We start from the raw sequence: 17,981 nt of genomic DNA, 5'->3' as shown, positions 1-17,981 counted from the left end.
TTTAAGATTAAATCTAAATTTAAATATATAAAATATCAAAATTTAAATATTAAAACTTTAAATTATAAATTTAAAATTTAAAATTTAAAATTTAAAATTTTTATTTCTAATTGTTTAAACATTAAATTTGATATTTTATAATTGTAACTTTAAATTTTTCAATCGGAGATTTAAAAATATAGATTTTAATTTTGAATTTTGAATCTTGAATTTTGAATTTTGAATTTTAAATTATTATTTTTAATTATTTAATTTTTAAATTTGATATTTTATATTTTTAACTTTAAATTTTTAAATTTGATATTTAAAAATAATTTTAAATTTTTAATTATGTAATTTTTTAAATTTAAATTTAAATATAATAATTAGGGCAATATTATTATTTTTTATTTATAATTACTCACTATACTTTTTATTTCACTTACTATACCCAAACATTATTTTGCTTAACCTGAACTATACTCAATTCTCAATCTAATACAAAATTATTTTAACCCACCTTAATTCTGAATTTAATTCTATTTTTATAATAATTAGTTCTTACTTAACTCCGAACCGAACAAAGTTGGAGTTTAATTCGAGCTTTGTTTAAATTTAGCACATTTAATTTCGAGCCTAGCACGAGTTAGCCAAATATCGAACCGGCTCGCTCCTTTGCCCGGCCTACATTACTTGCTCTAAAGTCTGAAGTCTGAAGTCTGAAGTCTGAACCCCCGTCGAACACGGAACACCTACCGCGCATCAGAACTCCCATTTTTATCCTTCTCTCTCTGCCCAAACCATATGCATATGCAGTCTTATTCCTAGAGGAAGCGGAAGCACACGAGCATGGCGAGATCATCTCTCAAACCCTCCTCTCTTCGATCTCGCCCCCTCCTCTCCTCTTCTCCCCTTTTCCCCGCGAGAGCCCCCTCGTCTCCTCTCCACCACGATTCGCGATCCTCGGAAACCCTAGCGTACGACGTGATCCAACCCTCCGACCAGCGCTTTGACGCCACCGCGTTGGTCCTCCACGGCCTCCTCGGCTCCGGACGCAACTGGAGAACCTTCGCGAGAAATCTCGCCTCTGAGCTCTCCAAGCGTTCTCCATCGGATGGTAATAACTAATAATCAAACGCCCATTTGCCCTTGTCAGTGGCCTAGTTTTGATGCTGCATAGGTAAGATGTTAATCATTTGCTCTGTGAAGTTTCAAACTTTGACGATTCTTTAACTAAAAAGGTTAAACAAATGTTTAGAGACCCACTCAATTACAGAACATTCTGAGATAGGCACCTGATTTTTTTTTTTTTTTTCCCCCTCTTTTTTCTATTGACTCATCCTCTTCAGTTATTGTTAAAAATTTTGAACCGGCTGTTTAATTGAATTACTCACTAATTCCGTCAGGTTTCATTGCTCTTAACTATTTTTCAGCTGGTGGAAGTGTGGATTTTGTTACTACTTAATGACAATGCAACTAATATTAATGAAGTCCCCAATTTGATCGACTAAAATAACTCAAGATAAATACTGGCTTTTTTGCATTTAGCCCCTCAGAAAAAAAAATTTCACGAATATCCCCACAAAATTTGTATTCGTAAGATTAGCCCTATCCCCGCCACGCAAGCGCCACATAAGCGCCACGTGAGCGAGTTGGGAGTTTAGGGATAAGTTGAACACGGAACGGTGAATGATTCACCGTATTCAACTTAAGCATATGCTCTAAACCTGTCCACTGCTATGTGGGTTGTACAGTAGAATAAACACGGTGAATGGTTCACCATATCTAGATGCGGTAACTGGTTCACCATGAAACTTATTCCTGGACCACCAACCACACTCACGTAGCGCTGGCGTGGCGCTTGCATGGCAGGGATAGGATCAAACTTGCAAATATAAATTGTGGGGCTATTTGTGAAAAAAAAAAATTCTGAGGGGGTTAAGTGCTAAAAAAGTTCGATAAAAACATATGAAAGTAGAGAGAGTCTCAACTAATAAAGTAGGGGGGTTCTCCGTACATTTTAACCAAAAGTAACGTCAGGCTATACCCATATGAAAGGTTATCTAAAATATTCCCTCCCTCTTTTTTCTGTTTTTGATTGCTAGAAATTGCATCTTTCTTCGGGTAATTAGTTTCATCTGTTTTAGTAATACTTTTATCAGAATTAATTGTCGGAATTATGTTTGTGAATTTGAGGAACAGAATGGAGGATGGTTCTTGCGGATTTGAGGAACCACGGAAGATCAGCTGGAATTAGAGGGTTGGAGCCTCCCCATGATATGGTCAATGCAGCAAGAGATTTGGCAAATCTGGTGAAGAGCCATGATTGGAATTGGCCAGATGTTGTTATTGGACATTCAATGGGTGGAAAAGTCGCATTAGAATTCGCCGCGAGTTGTGCTCGTGGGGACTACGGGGAATCCGCCATCTTACCCAAACAGGTAGTGCTCATGTCCTTGTCATTCTTATTATGCTTTCTTTGTATGAGTAGACTTGTGAAGCAGCTTTTAACATTTGTGATATAAGGATGATTAAGTATGTAAAACTATGACATTCTTTTATATTTTGGATTCCCATCATTACAAGTAGTAAAGTATCTAGCTGTTTTGTGTGTTCCTAGATATTTAGATTGTGTTCTTGATAAGACTATAGTTTGGACCACACTTTGATGATAGTTAAACGACATGTTTTCTGGTTACAGTTTGTCATTGATTTATCTTTTAGCGTGCAAAATCCTATTCAGCATCTAAATACCTCACTCAATGCCCAGACTTCTTTATTCCTTTATTAGGTAAAAATAAAAAAGGATTTCCCTGCAGCTGAGAACAGTCTGAAAGGAATTCAACTAGTAGAAAGATAGCAGGACACTAATCAATTCCAAAGAAAATTCTATGGCACTTGAATATATTTGATTAAACATTGGACATGCCGATAAAAGATTAAGACAATCGGTGGTTTGAGAAGGTGCTTTAGGAGGATGACTCTTGCCTGAGGTATGATTTAATAGGATGTAATAGGCTTTAAGTGATAGATGAAAAAACAGACTATTAAACTTATTATCAAAACGGAGGAGGACAAGCCTGTAAGTTGAGCGCCATTCTCCCAAGTCTGTATTGCCTCTTTGAATGTTATCAATATTTGATGTTAATATGTAAAGGCTCCAAGACGACGCTCCACAGCCTGCACTTTTTCTAATATTTCTTTCTGCTAAGGTGGGGTACTCATACATAGGAAGGGCGTTGCGGTTGCTCTTTTTCTGTTGCAAATCTTAAGTGTGCTGTTGCTCCAAAAGCCCATGTATATGGCTAATTCCACTCCCTATTAGGGGTGTCAACGAGCCGAACGCGAGTGAACTGGGGCCAACTCGTGTTTGGTTCGTTTTCATAAACGAGCCAAACTCGAGCTGGCTCGCTAAAGTATCGAGCCAAAAAATTTAGCTCGTGTTCAGCTCGTTTATCAACGAGCCGAACACAACGAGCTGAACACGAGCTGGCTCACGAACAACAAGTTAAAAGAATTAGAAATATATATACATATATATATATATATATATATATATATATAAAACTATTTATTTATATATGTAAACATAAAATATATAAATTATATAAATATAAAATATATGTATTTCAAGCTATTATCGAGCTGAACACGAAGCCCTAGCTCATGTTCAGCTCATTTATTAAAAGAGCTGAAAAATTCAGCTCGTTTACTAAACAAGCGATTAGATCTGGAGCTCATTTCAAGCCGAACACGAGTAGGCTCGCAAACAGCAAGGTGGTCGCAAACAGCAAGGTGGACTGCCACCCCTACTGCACTATATTGCCATAGATAAATGCACTTTGCTTGTTGGTGTTTACTTGAGTATTATTGTGACCCTTCATGCCTAAGTTTCAATCTACTTTGATATGCATTGATTCAACAACTTATGTATTTCGTCTAGGGTTACCTGCAGTGTTATTTCTTACTTTTCAGTGTTTACCTCACAATACTTGTGCATTTCAGTGGAGTAGCTCATGTATTTGTGAATGATATGTTTTCAACTACTTCAGTTCTTATATCGCTACTTTGAATTTGGCTTGAAGCTGCTCTCGTTTTTTCTCCAGCAACTAGAGTTATCATATCATTTTATATCATACTAAGTTTGCTAATATAATATATGATTCGAATTTCTTTCTTCGTGTTATTTTAATAAGTCCATGCAATTTAAAACAACCGTGAACATATTTTGTAGTACCATCTCTCTAAAGCGCCTCTTGATCTTATCTCTTCCAGTGTACTACAATTGAGTTGGTTCTTCTTTTCTTTGATGTAGAACAGCTTTGGGTGTTAGATTCAGTCCCTGGAGAAGTGAACTCAGAAGACAGTGATGGTGAAGTCGAAAAGGTTTTGCTTACTCTCAGCAGTCTTCCTTCGTCTTTTCCATCACGCAAGTATGCTCTCTCTCTCTCTCTCTCTCTCTCTCTCTCTCTCTCTCTCTCTCTCAACCCAACAAAGAGTCACCTATAGATTAATGATATAATAAGCAACGAAGTAGCTAAACTGTGGTCCTGGCAAATTGATAGAGCAAATCCTAGCATGGCTGTTAGCGCAGTAAAATGGATGGCAAATGCATTATTTGATGAAAGAGATTGTTGTGAACATTAAATAGGCATCTGCGAAAAAACAGAACAGTAAGAAGATTAATCATAAGATGAAGAACTAGTATAATACTGCAATTCTTTTCCTCTATTATAACTGAAAGAGCAAAAAAAACTTCGGTTGAGCTCATACTCATGCTATTTCTCTCAAGGGAGAACACTCTTTAAGGATATTTTATATGTTATTATCTTATTTGTTGCTACAGCTCTTGTGCCCTATGAAGTAACTTAAACCAATAAAATGGCGTAGAGCTTTTGAGCTTTTCTACTTATTCAAGAAGATGGTGCTCTTTTTCGCCTGTATTGTATTGTGACAGCACCTCTTGTCTTTTATCTATCTTATATGTTATGACAGCTCTTATGCCCTAAGAATTGCTAAACCACTAAAATGACATAGATCTTTTGAGCTTTTCAACTTATTCAAGAAGATGGTGCTCTTTTTCTCCTGTATTGTAGCAGCATCTCGTCTTTTTTCAGCAAACATTTCTGAAATTTTAAGTGGTAATAAAGCAGGATAATTCAAGCTATGAGATTCTCATGAATAACATTCTAAATTATTTCTAGTTTATGCAGAGCTTATTTGGACCTTTTAACCTATCTTGCTTAGACATTTTTTTTAAGGAAAAAAAGGATATTCATATGATCAAAGTCCAAAAGGAACCTCTACCTCTCAGCTGCTGCTCTATCACCTTATTCCACTACAAGGATTACATTAATCTACCATGAATATTTTGCATTTCATTAATAGCACCACCATTAGATGATTTTCTTCCCATGATATATAGATTTCCTTTATTGCTAAACTTTTCTCTGATTCTTCCAAGTTTTCCTAGGTTATCACAAAGTCTCATATATTCCTCATAGCTCGCATCCTATGGTCAGAGACTGTAGGATTGTCAACACTTGAATAGGTTCTCAACAAACTTCAAATCCCAATATTTAATCATGAAGTTGTATTTTGCATAGTTACTACTGAAGCAAAAGATATTGCGCTATTCTCAATCAGTTCGTACCTCCTAAGAAAATTGCTTCAAAGATATGTAGCTTAACGCTTCTACATAGCTTGAACTTTTGTCCAGTCAATCACTTGATTAGTATCATTCGACTGATGTAGGGATTTGCATGGGACCTTGGTGAATTCCAAACTTATGTCCGACCTTTTTTTTGAGCCGAGTGTTTACCTCGAGCCCTATCCTCCAGGATATGTTCTACCCACGTTCAACCTATATGATGGCTGTTCCGATCGTATCGAGCATTTAGCCAAATAAAATTTATGACACAATGCATTGATACCACCCACAATCCCATTTTGATGAGACAGTTCCAGAGTTCCCTCGCTAAGGTTGCTTCCACCTGGTTTACCAGATTAGAACCCCAGTCTGTCAAGTCCTGAGAACAGTTGTGTAGCTTGTTCTGCAAGAGGTTTGCCAGTACTACTTCGAACAGCTTTATTCGAATAGTATTTCTTCAAAGCTCCAGGTGGGTGGAATTAGTTCTTGGACTGGCAGCCAAAATTTCTCCAAGAAAGAATTTCGTCATAACTTTGTGCTTAGAATCCCCTAGTATTATATGATTTTATTAATCTTTGAAAATTGAAGTCTGAAATTCCATTGAAGGACTCCCATCTTTTTGAAGGAATCAGAGTATATGACCAGCTCTGAATTTATGCTTTCTTTCTTGTATTAGATCCCTCCATTCGGATCTTTTGGTGAACCGATAAAGCATATTTTTGGCCTGATTCTCTTGAGGAGGGATTCGTATATTTGAAAGTTCATTGCTTCTGAAATTTATGCACGATCAGGTGGGTCGTCGATCATATGCTCTCTCTCGGGTTTTCCAAGTCACTCTCCGAATGGATCGGCAGCAACCTAAAGAAAGAAGGTGAACGAGTGACGTGGTCTTTTGATCTTCACGCCGCTATTGAGATGTTCCAATCTTACCGGTAAGCTCTATGGCACACGTATTAAATCCCCAACAATTTCAAATTGAAAATTTTGACGTTTGAAAAGAAATTGAGTTTGCCATACTAATATTGATAACTTGGGTTTCAGCACTTTTACAATATGTCAGCAAATACTGGTAGTTTCAAGTCACTTCAATATTTTCTAGTTATGTAATAATTTTTCCTTCATTTTTTTTTTCGTAAATGCCCTTTTGATGAAGTAAACCGACAACTGCAGGAAAAGAAGCTACTGGTCTCTACTTGAGCATCCTCCAAAGGGCTTGGAGATTGCGATTGTGAGGGCAGAAAACAGCGATAGATGGCACCCTCACGTACTTCAGAGACTCGAGGCCCTGGCAGCAAAGGAAGAAGTGGCGGATGAGGGCAAGGTTACGCTTCACGTTCTTCCTAAGTCTGGGCATTGGGTCCATGTGGACAACCCTAAGGGACTACTAGAAATAATGGTACCTAATTTCATCTCAAGTAGTTGAAATCAAGGCTTTAAATGTCCGTCGGCACGGGTCATATCCACCGTGCTATATCATGCCAGCAAGATATCGGCATGATACAGTTCTCGTGCCGATGGCACAGTTCAAAATCCTCAATTTTTTAAGATAGTACGTAATTTTCTCAATACAATTAAAAATATTTGATAAAAATACATAATAAACAGTTGGAGTATTTTGTTGCTAAAAAAAATAAGTAGTTCATACCATCATATCCTGGCATGCTTGTATTTTTGGTGATCGGCATGCATCGGCATAATCTGGCATGCACCGTGTTGTACCATACCAACAAGTTTTCAACATGATTCCGTAGCACTGCACTTTAATCCTTGGTTGAATTCGCTTCTTCTTGCACTAACCATTGAGTGATGGTACTTTATCCCTTCCAACTATGTTGTGCTTTCTGATAATAGTTCTCCTGTTTCTGTCGAGATGCAGGAGCTTACATGTTGATGCCATTATTCAAGCACATGCATATTTTTGTGCATCTTTATTTCACCTGATCAATTTGGTTCAAATGTTGAGAAAATTGCAAGCAGACAAAGCGATTATATTGGAAGGCAAGATTTAAAATTTGAAATGAGGTGCCTTCACCCTGTGTGTTTAAGTCGTTGTGAAGGCCGTTAACATTGCTCTTTTACTAGACTACTTTCACTGCTCAAATTAAATGTAATGTTATGCCACTTAATATTACCTAATTATATCATCCCGCTCAAAATCACCAAACTCTTTTAAGTAATTTTCTGATATAATCTATTCATAGATGTCTCCACATTTCTTTTTGCACCTTGCGCTCCTTTTTGTGAAAAAATAAATAAAGAAAAGGGAAAAAAATTAAAAATAAAAAAATTGCTGTGAAAATGGCGATGGGCTTTCGTGCGACATGTTATTCAGACTCCGGACGGAGAACTGGTTGGAAATTTCAAAAGAGAAAAGGGAAAAAAAGAAAAAGAAACTGTTAGAGCCTCTTTAAACTATACCGCAGCCAATGTCGTGCGCCCTACCGTACCACATCGTGGTTGGTATCACAAGGTATTACAATGAGCAACAATAACCAAGTAAAACACTTAACAGTAGTAATTCTTTAAAAGAATCATCAAACTGCTGCACTTTTACGGGTTTTCTTACACAACACTACATTACTATAAATGGAAACAAAGCTACTTGTGGGGAAGCTAAGGTAGCTCTCCCCACTCCATTCTCAAAATTACCAGCATGTAATTTGTCTTATAAGATTACAATACACCATTAATGGCAAATAGAGATACAGCATAGAACTTTTTGCATCTGCGAGAGGTCCTCAGGAGATTTGTTTATTTATCTGCGTAAGCGGTGATCGCGGTATAAGTGAAGGCTTGGGCTCCTTCCCACAGTCTGAAGGATTATTCTCCCGGAACTCTTCGAGGAGGGCTTCCATTGGCATCGTTCGGAGCGACTCAATCACAGCCTTGCTCGGCACGTCCAATTCAGACCGAACCGGAGTCTCACCGGTCGATTCATAGTCCTACCATAAAATTTTACGATATTCAATTGAAAGAGTAAACAGTCAAATCAAGAGAATTATAAAAGGTGATTGGATAGCACTTGCTTTAATGGAGAATTTTGACGTTGGAACTTAAAGCTTGTATTTTGGCTATAATGCAGGAAACTCTCACCGTAAGCATCGGATTTTTCTTCTTCTTTTTTTATCCTGAAATATCATAGCCTATGTAGTACCCACCCTAACCCCATCAGCTAAGCTATAACATTTGTCGCAAAGCTTATTGCAAAGTGATACTTCGGTTAATGAACTTTAATCTATTGCATTTGAGTCGCTAAACTTCTACTCGATCAGATCATTCCATCATACTTGGTTTAATTTCCATAAATGTACCTTGCTTTGCCTCTCTCCCTCTAGGTGTCAATGGGCTGAAATGTTGTTTACATGGGACCTTTTCCTGCACTTTAGCCTCTTTCTTTTCAAACGACAGATCTCCACTAGATATAAATTACATATGGATTCTCATGGCAATGTAAATTTCAATTTGATAGTGAATTTCGCAGTTGTCACCTTATAACTATGTTGGAACGCATCTTCTGCATTCCGGTTAATATCCTCAACATGACTTGAGTGTTCTGCTCGCAGTTCTTGCAGGGTCATGGAGTGAGCTTCTACTGCCTTCATCATTCCCGAAGCTGAATCTCTCTCATTATACAATACATCTGAACCAAATGAGAATAATATAATCGTATGAGTAGGAGCCTAGGAGGCATGGAAGTGCTGGATAATTCAAGTAGCAATTTAAGTTTGCAGTGCCAAAGTCACATACCCTCAAAGTGCTGGATAATATCTTTGCATTTATTGGCTACATCAGCTTCTGCTGCACTTCGAGCAGTAGCAACCTCATCGTCATGTTGTTCGTTAGCCTTGATAGCACTCCTGCAATGAAACATTCATGCACGTAAGGATTAAAATACATAGAATGTAGGAGAAAAATAGCAAAACAAATGAGTTTACTATTGATTGCTGAAATGTTTGGGACTTACTTAATAAGTGATTCCATTTCAGAAACTTGTTTACTGCTCATCTCACTAACCGACACGTGTGTTTTCTTCCATTGTTGAGAAGCAGCATCAACAGTGTTTACGCTGAATAATGATACGTAGAAAAACAAAAATAACGAAACATGAGACTCGAAGGAATAGATAAGAGTAATTGCACTATGGATCTTCAGACTATAAAGAATGTTTCAGTTTTGCCCTAACTTGTTTATCTTTACAATTGAGTCCCTAATAATCAATTTCGTGACAAGATCTCAATATATGTAATCAGATTTTGAGCTTCTCCCTTTGCAGGAAATAGGTGAGGTCGATCACATAACACTTACAAAGACATTAGTGTCCATCTTAAGTCTTAACAGAGAAATTTGAAGACTGTTAAGGACTACAATTGTAAAACTTGAAAGGCTGGGGATCAAACTGAAACGTCAATAAAAATTCACGAATTTTTGCACAATTTATCTCAAAAAAAAAAAATTGTAACAGACCATTGTTGGAGCAAAAGTTCCATGCGACAATGTTTTGCTGAAGAAAACTTGGAGCCTTCCACGCAGTCATTCTCGGCTTGTTTTGAGAAGTCTTCCCATTTCCTTTTTGAATCATTTGTTTCCCTATACATTTTCTCCACGTGCTCATCCGAAAACGCCTTAGATATCACGGCAGCATCAGCCAACCCATTTATTCTCCGATCCACCTGCAAGCAATTCTTCATCAGGTCTTAGAGTAAACAAAACAAAATTAAACAAAATAAAAAATAAACACACAAATAAAAAAAAAGAATTGAAAGGAGTTTAATAATATTCTAGAAGTATCTCTTAGTCTTATGTGTCATGTCACCAGCTATCTACAACTTAACAAGTTAACTAAATTCATCCCTTTTATTCAAACAAATTCCTTCTACCTATAACATTTATTCATAAGCTTCAACAGTGTTTGCATGTTCATTCTTTAACTTTAGCTATTATTTGTTGGTAGCTTGATCCACATCAAAAAAAAATCAGATATCTATGCGTAAGAGAGTACTAAATTTGTGATTGAGAAGCTTTAATAATCTATCGAAACGTGGTGGCTTGATTGATATAAAAAGAGAGCTTAGGGACCAACTATATCCCTACAGGAGAAGAGGGATAAACCTATCATTTAACTTTGAGCTGAATGTTTGATTGTGTTTGTAACACCCTTGGACATACCAGTTCTTTTTGTCGACGCATGTGGCTGGAGACTAAATTGCTTATGTCTGCTAAAAGCTTTTCTTCTTCCGATTTTGACTGCTCCTGTAATATATAGTTTTCTAATGATCAGATCCAAATAAAAGTTGGTCTACAAATGAGAGGTTGAGTGAATAAAACTAATTACCTCATAAGCCCTTTGGAAATCAGCAAAGCTCTTGACCTGAGCTTCATGGGCATGACTTGAGTGGTTTTGAAGCTTAGCAATTTCCTCCATAAGGTTGTTGAGTAGCCCAAGAATAAAACCTGATACTTCTGTTGTTCGATCTAGACTTACGCGGAACCTCTGCAACGTTGACATCAACAAACTGCAGTATCAATAACTAAACTAAAATGTGAGGTTTAAAGAGTTCAACCCTACCTAATTATAACAGAAGATATGTGTTGACTCCAATTGTCTGAATAAAGACCCAACTATTGGTTTTAAGGCCTGTGCTAACACTCGTATGGAATTGCTGAAAAACTTCTAGGGTTATAATGGGCATTCCCTTCTAAAGTAGTATTCTTAAGCACAAACATTAGTCACTTCTAAGGCTATAGGACAGATTTTAGTTTTACAGAGTTATAAATGCAAATAAATATTTTTGAGTATATTACAAAGGTGCCTCATATTTGGACAGGAATAACATAAAAGGGAGGGTAAAAACCTTGCGCAACTCTTCCGTGAAATGTGCAATTTCCCCACGTTGATTGCACAACAAATTTTGTAGATCACCAAAAATTAGATTTGCCTCTCCTTCTTGCATAGCTAGTAACTGGTGCACAAGAAATTGATGACTGAGAATTATGAAGCTCAGGCAGTCAAGTGAAATGCTTAAGAAAGCTCGTGATTCTAAACTGGACACCCACCTGATCAAGAGAATAGCAGTTGGTAGAAGCAATGCATGATAGTTCCTCAAAGCTAGCATTAGAGCTTGCTTTATGCAACCGCACAACATTTTGGATGGCCTCTATGTGTGAAGCATACAAAGCTTTCGAAGCTAGCAGCTTTTTCTTTAGTCCTAAAGCAGCCTAAACAAAGATTCAAAGGTAACAAGCAGATAAGCATAGAACTAGAAGTTTTGGCGGCAAACGTGCTATTCTTATTGGCAGTTATATACCTTTTCATGGAAATCAAGACAAGATTGGCATAGTTTCTCAACAGATCTGAGGTGTTCATTCTGCTGAGTCATGGACGAAGCAACAGTACTGCATAGAGCCCCTAACTTTTCTTTGAGATCAGCTTTGAAGCTATCCACGACAGACCTATTGGCTGAATTCTGTTTGTCTTCTCTAGCTGTGCCATCACATTAGTAATGAATGAATGTCTAAGCATCTGCCAGGAAAGAGATAAAATTTCAATTGAAAAGTCATTGACAACGTCAATCTTTTTACCTATTTTAGAGTATAGTGAAGCATTGTCACGAATTGATTTTTCCAAGTCTGATCGCAGAACACAGGCTTGATGTGCTAAAGCATTTTCTGTTCAAGGTAGTCAAGATATTCAAATTCTGTCAGAATATTAGTGTTAGTTATAACTTCCATCCTTGAAACATGATCCTGATTTCAATTGCATCATCGAAGTTGCAATTTTATGGTTAGCCCCTAAAGGTTATCCAAATATAATGATTAAGTCTTTTCCTTTAGCAAACCATCGGAACCAGGAAGGGTACATCAGCTTGCATCATCATTAGAGTTTGCTGACATGACACTCTTTGAAGTTTCAATTCCGACTATGATGCTGATATAGCATCACTTTTTTTTATTTGTTTTGACTGTAGAATAAAGGGAAGACTTAATCCTTCAGCAAATTAAACAGACTAAACTATTCAAAATAAAACACTCAGGATGAAAATGGAATCCAGATCATCGCCCAGTTCAAACTTTATTATTAAGCAAAAATTGTTTATATGATGGTTAAATCAAACCTGCTTTCCTCTGTTCTGATATTATGTAATCTCTCTCGTTTAGATTATACTGAACTTGCTTCAGTTCATCCTTTGTTGTAGCTAGTAGCTTGCTTGTGTAATCTAAACTTTTCTGCATGGTAAAGCACCCAATGAGACGTCAATAGATTGACCTTACAAGATTCCTAGGAGAATCTATGTCACATCACCTCTGTGGCCTCGAGCTTTTTGCTAAGGTCAGCAGAATACTGAAGCTGAGTGTCATACTTTTCTTGCAACTCCTCAATTTGCTGTTAATGAAATACATGAGAAATCGTGGGAAGAAAAGTAAAAGCAGCTTAAACCATTTTGGAGATCAAGAACAACAATAAATCTTCTGACCTTCTCCTTTGTTTCCAATGAAACTCCCATTTGCTCAATTTGTTCTGCCATTGCCTTCAAGAGAAATTGGAGTGATAAGTAATATAAGCTGAATTAAGCTACGAGTAATAGAGATAAGTCCACGAAAATTTAAGACCGGTCTGGTATTCACAGGACTCGACAAAAAGTAAGAGAGGGTGAGAAAGGAGTAGACCCGTGGAATAATTAGTGTGAATCAAATTATACAAGCAAGATTGAACGAAAAGAGACAAACCGCAACAAAAATGTATCACATTTACCATTTCAAGACGCAAATGATATATTTTGATGAATATAGTATGCCATGTATTGTATCGTTTGAATTGAAAGAGGTATTTACCTTTCTTTCACTCTCCTCTTGATGATATCTTTCCTTCGGAATATATACTCCAACTTTTTCTCTAGCAGCATATACCTCTGAAAAGAATATAATGATTGCTAATCCATCCGCAATTACAAGGAAAAAATGGTATCAATGTAACAGCAATACCTGCTTTAAGACGCTCAATTTCGCCATAAAGATCTTTAATTAATGTTGATTTCATCATTTTTTGATTAACCTGCAATTTTGTAGAAAATCAGAAAAAAAAAAAAAAGAAAGAACAGTGGGCACTTTACGAGTGATATATTAATTTTCTATCATAAAGGTAATCTACAAGGAAGGTAAGAAGTACGTGTTTGATGTGCGATACCATCTGTTATTCTATACTTATGCCTTTCAGTTGATGCTACATAATAACTAATAAGACTCCATAATTAATGATATGCAGTCCACTAAAAAGCTAGTTCAGTAGGCAATTAGAAGAACAATCTTTTTCTATGCTAAGTTAGCAGATAGAGATAGGCTGTTGAAAATAATTGGAATATAACTGCAATTCATTCTTTCGTTTGTCCTTTACCTCAGGCCTGTTTTTAATATTTTTTGCCCTGTGAGCATAATCTAATGTACTAAGGGTCTCCTCTAGGCAGTATACAGAAGGCGAAACAGTAGCGATAATACACGTCTTAGTCCTACCACCCAGTGAATCACGAAGCAATCGTGTAAGCTTGCTGTCTCTGCAAATTAGAGAAGCAACATCTCAAACAAAAGCAGCAAATAATCCACAATTGGAAAAATGTTGAGAACAACTATCCTCAATCCAAACCTGTAGGGAATGTGTCCAAGATGCTCCACTAAAGCAGTAATAACACGTCCCAAAGTAAGTAAGCTTTTGTTGATCTCACCAGCTTCTCTTGCCCTTCCCTATAAGGGAGTATCCGCAAGTGAGCATTATATTGTGCATGGAATATAGTACATCAAGTAATAATTGACATGTCAGAAAATAAGTGAAGAAATGAAAATAATGTAAAATACCTCCCTAGCACCTGAACGTGAAATATTCTCAGATCCAGCAAGATCGACTAGATTTAGTTTCCCACATTTTATTAGTTCTACACCTTCCGGAGTTGCCTCTTTGATGTGAATAGTGATAGAAAATAGGGAGTGTGATCGACTGAATCACAAATGGTAGGAAATCAAAATGAAGGAATGTTAAATATTGCAAGATCAGATGAGCTGGGGGGAAAGATGATAATACCTGGACTGTTTATTTAACAAAGTCTCAGCTGTACGGCGCTTTGCTGACCCTCGTTCTAGAAGAGTAAAAATCTCATCTGCACTGGTGACTATTTCTTCCTCTATTCCTCTTACCAATACACCTCCTTTACCATCCTCCATTAGAGGTAATGGCTTTTTCTGTCGATCCTCTAAGGCAATTTTTGACAACTCTTCTGGAGCAAGCAAGTCAGTAATTTCTTCATTATACAGCTCAATAAATGTAACCTTTACACTGTACTCCGCATTTTGACTTTCTAATGTGTCAAAAATCTGTTTCACAGCCCTTGGTATAACACCAGCATCTGAAGGTAACTGACCTTTAGGTCCATTCTGCAAGTATAGTCGGAACAATAATCAAAAACAGTCATATTTCAAGTAGAAAAAATTAGCCGACATCTAATTTGTTATATTGATTAAGGATCACATGGCAAAAAAAAAAAAGAAGACTTCTATTGATAGAAAGACTTGCCTTAGCTTTTCTGCATTCACCTTCCATAGTGTAAGTTTTCCCTGTACCAGTCTGACCATAAGCGAATATGGTACAGTTAAAACCCTCCAAAACCTCATTCACAATGGGAATTACAGCTTGATCATAGAGATCTTTCTGCTTAGCTGATGGGCCAAAGACCTGTGAGCACAATACGGGCAACTCACAATTTTGCATACATAGTTGAATGGAAGCATAAATCTTGCATTGTAAACAAGATAGTGTAGAGGGCAAAAACATACTGCTAAAAACAGTAAATAAAATGATCTGAAGTACTGTACAACTTATTTCTCATAAATTAAAAATAAAAGGGGGCCAGGAATAATGTAGAAGTACTTGTTCTACTTTATTGATTGTGATATGGTCTAGGAGTGAGTAGTTTATCAACCAGATTCGAAAGCTGGCCTATCTGGGCATCACTTTATAACAGGGCGGGAAACTTCATAAACCTAGTAGGAAGGATGGCATTATCTAAACTCTGAATTTACTTCATTAAGAAATTACCATAGTCCACATCATTTGAATAAGGTCTGTATTTGGTGCATGGAGGATGTTGCTACTTAGTGTAGAGGGTATTGTTATTCAGCGCTTTTATTTGTTTGGCTGGTCCTCTCTCTTGTACCTTTTGCTGCATCGAAAGGTCAAGTAGGAGTCCGGCAAACTCATCCCTCTATCACTATGTCCCAATCAGAAATCGCCATTCTTGCAATCTAAAAAGGATCACCAGTACAACTCTGAGGTTACAACTCTCTGTATTTTAATAAATGTCGCATAGCCAGTCTTTGGATCTAAAAGTTACAACTACTACTTAGACGCTAATAGGAGGGCATTGCCACTTCCTAAATTACAAAATCCATCATCATTGTCAGCTGTAACTAGTAAAGGATGCTGGGAAAAGAGGGGGTGATGAATGGCTCCTAAATAGTACAGATAACCTATCGATTCTGTTGTATTACCTTCACAACTTCGTTGGGAATTGAGTCATTACAGACAATCTTCATATGCGATCACTCAGAGCAAGAGAGAAAGTTTTAGTGCTTATAAAGCTAGAAATACTAGAGAAAAGGAAGCACTTGAACCTGTGAATCACCGAGTCCTCTAAAGCACTCAAGTTGGAGTCAAAAGATGTTAGACCTGGGGTGCTGATTTGGAGTAGAATAGGTATAGGGTTTTCAATAAAATGAAAGATAACACATAGAGGCTCATACCAAGGACCTGCTATGGTATGTGTAAATAATAAGGTGTAAATAATAATTACTCTAAAATTTTAACCTATAGTGACAAAAGTACATCATAATATAGTTCCTACATCTGTTTTGCAGTTAATAACAGAGCAAGAAATATGACTGCAAGTCTTCTTACAACTGAACAAAAAAAAGGCATTTGCTGGGTATTTACACCCGTCGAAGAGCACAACAAAAAGATGACTCCTTGAAGCATCGAATTATCAAATTATTTCACCTAATTCTGTGGCCATCTATGGGTAAACACCAATTGCAATAAAATCCAAAATTTTTAGACGGTGTTTCTGCATAGAGAGGTAATAGACACAAAATATGAACATTATACACCAGGCACAAGAAGAGATTGTCCACAAAGAGACAAATCTCACTCACCTTGATAGCCCAGAGAGGAGTTTGAAAAATTAATACTACGAGATGGGTATGCTACACACTTGAAACTCATGAGCAAAATCAATCCATTGGAACAAAATTAAGCGGATGCAGCAGGTAACTAATAAACAATGCCATGACTAATATCAATCATGTAAAGTGCTACTAAAATTACTCATACTTCAAGATAATTAGGTAAATAGCACAGAAATTGAAAGCACTACCTTATCAAACGTGAAAATCCGATCTATCTGCTTCCCGGCGATGGTCTGTGAGATGGCGACCTCTCTCTGGTAATCGTTGCACGTCACCACCTGAGGCGCGTTGTTCCGAAGCTCGTCCTCACTAAAAGGCCTGCACAAAGAGGGGAAACGAAGAAAAACCCCATAAACACTAGATCTGCGGCGTGTGCAAGAGTAATTGAACGCTATATCTAAAGAATAAGGATGAGGATCTAAGCAAACCCTAACCCTAGGTGAGTAGAACTCGTCGTTCTTAGTACCTGCATCGGAGGATGACTTGTACATTGACGGCCTTGTCTTTCTCCTGGCGCGATCCCATCGCGGAGGAAGACGAAGCGCGACCGACGGAAGAGAGAAAGAAAGAGAGAAAGGGGGTATCTTCGAAGCTCGGTTAATGGCGTTACTGGCGAAAGGTCTCTCTCTCTCTCTCTCTCTCTCTCTCTCTCTAACCTTTTTGCTTTGTTTTATTTTTAGGGTGAATCGATTGGAGGGAGAGCGGGATGGAGACGGAAATTTGAAAATGGCACGTATCTCGATGAAAATTAGGGACGTCACCGGCCCTCGGATCTTCTGGTTCGAAAACCGTAGGCTGGGCCGGAGTTTTGAGCCCACTCCGAACGACCCCGATTCGACCCAACCACACTAGAACCATTCCTTTGGAAAATGGAAACTTCCTCTATCAATAATCAATAATTATTAATACGCGTTAAAAAGAAGAGAGAGAATAAAAGAAAGCTAACTTTACTACGGGGCACGTTGATTCTAATATTCTATACAATAAAGTGTTCAGTTTAATATATTTGAATCCAACTGAAACCGTTATGCTACAAACGAAGACTCAACTGCATAGTTGAAATTATACCCAAATAAATCACAACTCCAAAAAATAGTATTTTGTGAGAGAACTTTAAACATAAGAAATA

At 37.2% G+C, this 17,981-nt stretch overlaps 2 protein-coding genes across 2 annotated transcripts; one reads left to right on the top strand and one right to left on the bottom strand.

The window, feature by feature from the left end:
- On the top strand, positions 691–7,405 carry LOC109717380 (protein ABHD11). Its single transcript, XM_020243142.1, has 5 exons — positions 691–1,096; positions 2,182–2,420; positions 4,300–4,412; positions 6,421–6,561; positions 6,800–7,405. The coding sequence occupies exons 1-5, from the start codon at positions 829–831 to the stop codon at positions 7,050–7,052; spliced, it is 1,014 nt and encodes a 337-aa protein (XP_020098731.1). The 5' UTR covers positions 691–828; the 3' UTR covers positions 7,053–7,405.
- Positions 8,014–17,709, bottom strand: LOC109708444 (kinesin-like protein KIN-5C). Its single transcript, XM_020230193.1, has 23 exons — positions 17,319–17,709; positions 17,041–17,170; positions 15,186–15,344; positions 14,697–15,046; positions 14,474–14,612; positions 14,265–14,362; positions 14,019–14,175; positions 13,610–13,679; positions 13,460–13,536; positions 13,102–13,155; positions 12,930–13,010; positions 12,742–12,853; positions 12,209–12,295; positions 11,935–12,110; positions 11,684–11,845; positions 11,482–11,589; positions 10,962–11,120; positions 10,796–10,879; positions 10,094–10,299; positions 9,594–9,695; positions 9,377–9,486; positions 9,118–9,269; positions 8,014–8,571 (listed from the first exon to the last, which is right to left on the bottom strand). The coding sequence occupies exons 1-23, from the start codon at positions 17,375–17,377 to the stop codon at positions 8,368–8,370; spliced, it is 3,036 nt and encodes a 1,011-aa protein (XP_020085782.1). The 5' UTR covers positions 17,378–17,709; the 3' UTR covers positions 8,014–8,367.

The sequence above is a fragment of the Ananas comosus genome, linkage group 1 (genome assembly GCF_001540865.1).
Source record: "Ananas comosus cultivar F153 linkage group 1, ASM154086v1, whole genome shotgun sequence".
Taxonomy (NCBI): Eukaryota; Viridiplantae; Streptophyta; class Magnoliopsida; order Poales; family Bromeliaceae; genus Ananas; species Ananas comosus.
This window is presented reverse-complemented; position numbering and strand designations above follow the sequence as displayed.